At 43.0% G+C, this 7,099-nt stretch overlaps 1 protein-coding gene across 1 annotated transcript; it reads right to left on the reverse strand.

Moving 5' to 3' along the window:
• Positions 1-5,305: 5,305 nt before the first annotated feature.
• Positions 5,306-6,594, reverse strand: CCDC71L (coiled-coil domain containing 71 like). The gene has a single exon (XM_032484211.1). The coding sequence runs from the start codon at positions 6,173-6,175 to the stop codon at positions 5,474-5,476; it is 702 nt and encodes a 233-aa protein (XP_032340102.1). The 5' UTR covers positions 6,176-6,594; the 3' UTR covers positions 5,306-5,473.
• Positions 6,595-7,099: the final 505 nt, after the last annotated feature.

Below are 7,099 nucleotides of genomic sequence, written 5' to 3' on the forward strand. Positions count from 1 at the left end.
TTACCTTAGAGAGGAGATAGGTAGTGACTGAAAGGGGCATAATGGGGTCCCCTGGGGTACTAGTAATGCTGTTTTTTCAATCTGCATGCTGGTTCCACGAGTATATTGAATTTATGAAATTTCATCAAGCTGTCCTTATAATATTTTAAATATACGTACTTTTTAGTATGTGTACTACGCTTCAATAATTTTTTTAACCTGAGAATTTACAGCCCTGTCACACTGCTTTTTCTACTCTTATTGCTGAACATTTATAGTTAAAGAGTATGTATATTTAAAAAATTGTAGATAAACATACACACACACACACACACATATACACACACACACACACACATACACACATATATATATACACATTTAAAAAAAAGTAGTCCAATTTTGAGTCCAATAGAACATGAATTCAAACTTGCTGGGCCAGCCATAGTGCTTGGTGTTGTTATGATTGTTATCTTTCAGTTGGGTTCTGGGTGTGTTTATCACATTACAGATCACGGTTTACAGTGACATTTACCAAGACAAGTCATGGCTGACAGTAAGAAGTCATTGCTCTTGTGAAATCAAAACAGCAATCAGGCTCAGTTTTGAGCTTCTTACTACTGGATAACTTCCATCTAACGAAAATTCTTTTGCGTCAGCTTCAGACACTACAACTGGCTTGCTCACCAACTTAGAATATGTTCTGTTATTCTTTGTGCTAAGAGGAATTAACTAAACTAAAGGCTTTAGACCCAAAATCTAAAACAAAGTGTATCAATTCTTCAAAGATTAGGATTTTTTTTATTTTCAGTAATAATTTTCTGCTGTTTCAAACATAACTATCATACTCATTTGTTTCCTTTAACACAGGAAGTACAAACTTCACAGTAATTAATTCTAACTTAGTTCTGTACATGCAAATTAATTAAATTAATATGGTTCCTTACTGAGTTTACTCCAGATGAAAGCTTAGTGCGGAAATCTGGCAAGTTCTTCAATCAGTAACATCAATCTAATACTTTTATAAATTCTCAGATAGTTTAAAACATGTAACATGACACTTTAAATATCTTTCAGAGATAACACGATGATAAAATTTTAAGAAAGCCTTAGAAAACTCCAAGAGTAAAATCAGTAAATTAACTTAATCCAACTTCCTGCTGTATAGCTTGTCAGAATAAATCCATTTTGAGGTTCCTCCATCTTCAATTTAATTCACCCATAAATTACCATCTCTTAATTTGTCTTTTAGCTTTCCCAGATGACACTATTCTCGGGAAGCTAAATTCCCAGAGGACTACTCTCAGCATTTATATTCTCAGCACACACACCTCCAATTAATATTATTTATTTCCTACGTGTCCACCATTCATATTCCTTTGAGTCCTTTCAATAATAGCCCGGTAGTTTCTTTTACTAAGCACAGGTGATACTCGAGGAAGCTAAAGCAGTTTACATATCTTCCCTCAAGTCCTAACACTTACGAGTGGTAAAACCTTAATTCCATCCCAGGAACTATGATTCACACCTATTACACTACGCTGCCTCCAATTATTGATAGGAACTCAGGTACAAAGCCTCATTCAGGCCACATAGGACTATGAATTCTGCTCTTGCTAATACCGCACTTCTACCTTCTAAAATGTAATGAAAATTCTGGCTCTACTATTATTCTGTGAAACAAGCTTTACTGTTCCTACTCACATGGGAGCACTCTGACTCTTTCCTAATATTAAAGAACATGAGCTTTAGACTTTTTATCACCACCACAGGAAGATTTGGGGGCCAGGACTCAAAACTGAATTTTGATGCATTTTTAAAGTCTTTTTTTGCTGGCAAACTGGGCAATGGCTTGGGCTTGGGCATGCTAGTACCATCCTGGAGATTCACTAAGTCATTCAAGAGGTGATATAACAAACAAGTCCCAAGATAGCACCAAACACAAATCCCGAGACTTCCAGAAGTTGAAGTTCACAAAAAAAACCCAAAATTGATCACCCTGTAAATTAAGGTGCTTCCCAATTCACATGTAAACATAAAATCCCATTTCAAAAACATTCAACATTAGAAAAACCAGACACTGTGTATTCTCTAAAATTTATTTACAGTAAATAAGTTAAAAAGCAAAGTACAGATTATAAATCTTGATCATATGCACATCAGTCCAAGGAAACGATTCTCTTCCATTACAATTGCCTTCTAATGTACTTAAGACATAACAGTCTATCAAAAAAATATTTCAAACACACCAAAAAAGAAAATATTATGTATATACGTCCGTGAAAAACCACCAATTTAAAAAGAGCTGTGGCCACCCTTAAAATAACAAAAAGCTTTGAGTTCAAAATTGCTCAGAACTTTTTTTTTTTGTATTCAAGTATTTTTAATGTTTTTTTGAGTGAAGAGTTTTCAGAAAAATAGTAGTATCATTTGCAAGTAGCAAATCAATAGGGGTTGGCCACCAGCTTAAGTTACACATGTTCAACTGGTTACTCAAACTGTGACAAAATAAATACACACCACAACACTTTGCATTATCAACAACGAAGCTTACCCTCAACAATCATGACATTACTGGTTTCAGTAAGGAAAAATATAAGTTGCTGGTTGACAAGGAGGATAAAAATGACATTGGGAATCTCAAAAGGTTAGCTGAGGTGCCAGTCACCACATTTAGGCACTCAAGAGTTAAAAATTAAATAAAAGAATTGCAAGGTGATAAAGTTCCTCCTAGCTTCCCCCTCCTACTTGTGCCATAAGACATATAAGATAATCTTATAAGAGAATGAATAAAGATCATGGGATTTCTTTTAAAAAACTATATACAAGCTAAGCTACGGACTTACTTTAGAGGACAGGAAATGAACACCTCAACATAAAGGCCACCTTGCCAAGTTCCTTTTTCACATTCTGCCCAATGTACACCCATAAAATACTCTTCCCTATTAGAACACTCACCAACTATAATAGCTGTTTCTTCATATTTTAGAAGTTGTAACATAGATTCTGCTAAAGAACACTTGGCAAAAATAAAGGATTTTTTTACATCTTTTTTCACAAACTAGTAATGGCACGATTTTTAAATAGACCAGATAAATAACATTTTGAATTCAAGATGGGCAATCAGAGCCAAACTGAAAACAAGACAGCCCAGGATAATCCAAAGAAATATTTATGATAGTTCAAATACACTAAAGTAATAAGGCATGAGGAAAAAATGTCAAGAATCTCAGTTAAAATAAATGTATGGTGTCAATGGTTGGTTCGGTTTTGTGCTGAGCAAAGTTATCCTCCCAGCTAAGTCTAATTTCAGAATCCTCTAGGAAACTATCTAGATAAGCTATATGTTGAAATTACATTCTAATATGGCCATTGAATTTATTTTTTAATTATTATAAAACTATGTACAATAGTCAGTGTTACAAATACATATTTTTTCATCAGGGGATAGTTGGCTAAAAAAGTTAACCATTTGGGGGTTGGAGGGGGGAAACTCTATGTATCTGAAATACAACTGGCAATGGAAGCTAATAACCAAAAGAATATATATAAGCTTTCTATCACACAATATAATTTAACACTCGCCATCATCTAAGTAATTATTCACTTTTATTTACTCCCATGACAGTGGTTGGAAAAACGCATTGTCACTGAGTAGTGAATAAAAGAATACCAGGTGTACCGGGAAGCTGGCATAAAGTATATATATATATAATTTTGTTTTTTTACAAAACAAGAACACTGAAATTAAAGTCACAAAACTCCTACTTACAGACTATGAAACTTGAACAATTCAATTCAGAAAGCTATGCCATTTGAATTCTAAGAATACAAGAGTCAAAACCGCAACTCTTTTTATTCTTCTAAGAAGCTGTCAAGCAGATAAACCTTAATATTGAGGATTTCATAAGTCAAGTTTCAGCCAGTATGAACCTTTTCATGGCAGAATAAATCTGAAAAATAGTGGTACAAAAACACTACTTGACCCTTTAAATATTGCAGTAAAATCTGGCTGTGGCACCACTGGCTAAAAACTATTAAAGTTTTGCTGCCACCAATGACCAAAGGCACTTGGATAATCAAGAATTCCACACTGGGCCATACGGTATAAATGCTACTATAAAAATGTAACAGAAGGGTCAGTACTCAGTGTGACTCGCCTGTTCCAATTCCTGTGATCTTCAGCTGTCAACAAAGACCGGTAACTGCAAACATTATGAATGGAATTCAGATAAAAGATACTCGTGGAGCAAAAAAAATCAACTAATTGTCACGATATTTATAAATGTGATGGATATTACTCTGGACATTTCTTGCTATCCAACAACAAAGAATAGAGAAAGATCTACTTTGCTCAAAGTAACTTCAACCAGTTATTTGATACCAAGAAATGACCCCACCCCTCTAGATCATTAATAGCTCTGAGAATTCTAATGGGTATTCTGTTTCTCATTTTAATCACAAAGTTCACACACATTCCCTTCTCCTATGTGATCCCCAAATAAAGTTATCCTTGAACTATTCCTGGATTTGTATGTTAGACCAGGAAGCCATATGATTGCCAACAGGATTCCATCCATCTCTTTAACCAACACCAGTTCTTTATGATACATTTTTTTATCACAAGCCATGTGGTTTCAATGCACTTTAATTTTTATTTAATTAAAAAGAATTTAACAAGTCAACTTTTCCTAAACAGAACTTTATAGGAGTTTCTACCATTTTCTTTAGGAGCTCAGTAAATTGAAACATTAAATTTCAATATAAAACCTTTAGAAACATCTTTAAAATGCTTAAACAGTTTTACTTTGCATCTCTTTGTTTGCAATCACTGAGCCCATGAAATTCAAAGCATACAAATCCTTGCACTATTAACAGTCATAAGCTTGAATCTCTTAGAAAAATATCCTTGGTCAAAGCTTTGGAATCCAGTTAAAATTAGGGAACGAGTGGGATTCAGAATACCCTGAGCACAAATGGGTGCAACACCACAAAACAGGTTCGATCGTTCATCCAGCAAGAGGGGTGGCAGTCGAAAAGAAAAACGGGGGCTTAGAGGAGCGGGGTGAAAAGCAAGTCGATTCTGGCTTTATTACACAAGCATGAAACCAAATTCCTTTGGAAAAATAATTGACTTCTTCGAAGGACTTCCAGACCAGTGAGGTAGAGTCCAGAGGGAGAAAACGGATCTGCCCCTACAGTCCTGGAGACGTCTCAGTTCGGGGTAAGGAAGAAAAGGGCCCTCCCCTGCGGGTCCAGCGGTCTCCTCCCTCCGCGGACTCGGCGCCGGAAGGGAGGCAGCGGAGGGCACACCTGTCCCCGGGTCCCAGACGGCGGCGCCGCGGGCCGGGGAAAACCATCCGGTGACATCTTCGCCCGTAAAGTGCACGAGGGGACGGGGTCTTGGCCGGATCTGTAAACACTTGACTGACACTAGTCCATCCCTCCGGGCGGGAGCTCCGTCCCAGGCTGGGAGGGCTACGCGGGCGGCGTCTCACGCCCGGGGCACCGGGAAGCGGCGGAGCCTCACCACGGGTTCCAGGTTCACTCGCAGGACTTGGCGCGCCCGGCGCCGCGCAGCCGCCAGGCTGCGCTCGCCCCACACGTCGCCGCCGACGCGGATGGTGGGGAAGGTGGTCAGCGTCGGGGTGGCCGCCCTCCAGATCTCCTCCAGCGTGCGGCCCCCGAAGCAGGGCTCCGGAGCCGCGGGCTTTGTGGGGCAGCTCTCCTCGAGGGCCGGCGACGGCGGCGGCGGGGGCTTCCTCCGGCGGACGGCGGGCGCCCGGGCTCTGCGGCGCCTCCTTCTGGCCGCGGCGCCCTGGGCCGGCCTGCGCGTCTGGCCACGGGCGGCAGGGTTTACTGGGGGGTCGGGGACCAGAGCCCGGCAGGAGGAGTAGCCGTAGACGTCCTTGCTGCGCAGGATGTGCGGGGAGAACTGGTGCTTGAGGCTGCAGAGGAAGCTCCAGAGCTCCGCGTCCGAGCTCATGAACTCCGTACTGCGCGGCATGAACAGCTTGAAGGCGTCGCCCAGCGCCTTGGTGCTGTCGGCCAGAGACAGTTGCGACCGCGAGTACACGACCTTCTCCTCCCGCGCCTCCAGCCCGGCCCCTCCTCCCGCTCTAAAGCCGCCGCCCCAGGCGGCCGGGGCCGGGGCCGCCGGGGGCCGGCGCCGCTGCCTCTTCACGCTGCGCCGCATCGGAGGCCGCTCGGGGCCGCCCGCGCTCGCCGGGTCCCGCCGCCGCCGTCACCGCCCGCGTTCGGCTCCGCGGCTGCGGCCGCTGCTGGCGCCTCCCGCTCGGCACGTCTCTAGCTACTTTTCTCGCCTCCGCCGCCGCCCCTCCCCCTCCGAGGGCGGAGGACGCGGGTGAAGATCCTGCCGCCCGGTACAAGATGGCGGCCGGCGCCCACCCCTGGGCTTTGTCATTGGACGGCGCCTCGCCCCCTGGTTTCTCTTTCTTCTTCTCTCTTGCCTTCTTTCGCCCTCTGCCTTTCTTTAAATGTGCCCGCCTCAGGCTCCTCCCACCGCGTCCCCGACTCCACCCATTGGGTGCTCACCGAAGAGGGGCGGGGACTAATGGGGGAGAGGCCAGTTCCTGGAAGATGGTGCTGGGGTGGGTAATGGTGGTGGCCCTTGAACGCAAGTCAACAGTTGGGTGGGTCTATGGGGAGGGTGCCCTGTCAAGAGTAAAGGGTGGACGTCAGCTCCACCTTGGGGAGAGTCCCTCAAGGGAGTGGGTGTGCATTTGTGGCTCGAGCTGGAAGGTCTACCAGTCTGTATAACAAAGGGAGACCTGCCCAAAGGCTGTGGCTTGTATCACAAAAAGGGAATCTGGGGTTAAGTCTAGAGGGAATGGCCCTTTGACAATTCCCTTCTAAACCTTCCAAGGTCTCCTTTGCGTCTTCATCCAACTCTTCCCTCTTTTGGCCCCAATCCACTTCCAGCAACGCTAGTAATCCAGAATTATTCATGTAGTATGGGCGGCATCAGTGACATTGTCTCCTTCTGAACAATGGAACCATCTTCACTTTTAAGAGAGACTCTACTTATCGGGAAAGCAAAGCCTTTTATACCTATAGACTAAATACCCTGTGCTCAAGTTGATCAAAGATCTATGACAAC

The sequence above is a fragment of the Camelus ferus genome, chromosome 7, assembly GCF_009834535.1.
Source record: "Camelus ferus isolate YT-003-E chromosome 7, BCGSAC_Cfer_1.0, whole genome shotgun sequence".
Lineage (NCBI taxonomy): Eukaryota > Metazoa > Chordata > Mammalia > Artiodactyla > Camelidae > Camelus > Camelus ferus.

Excerpts from the sequence above, each read along its gene's own strand:
- CCDC71L (XM_032484211.1), bottom strand. The coding sequence starts at position 6,175 with ATGCGGCGCAGCGTGAAGAGGCAGCGGCGCCGGCCCCCGGCGGCCCCG.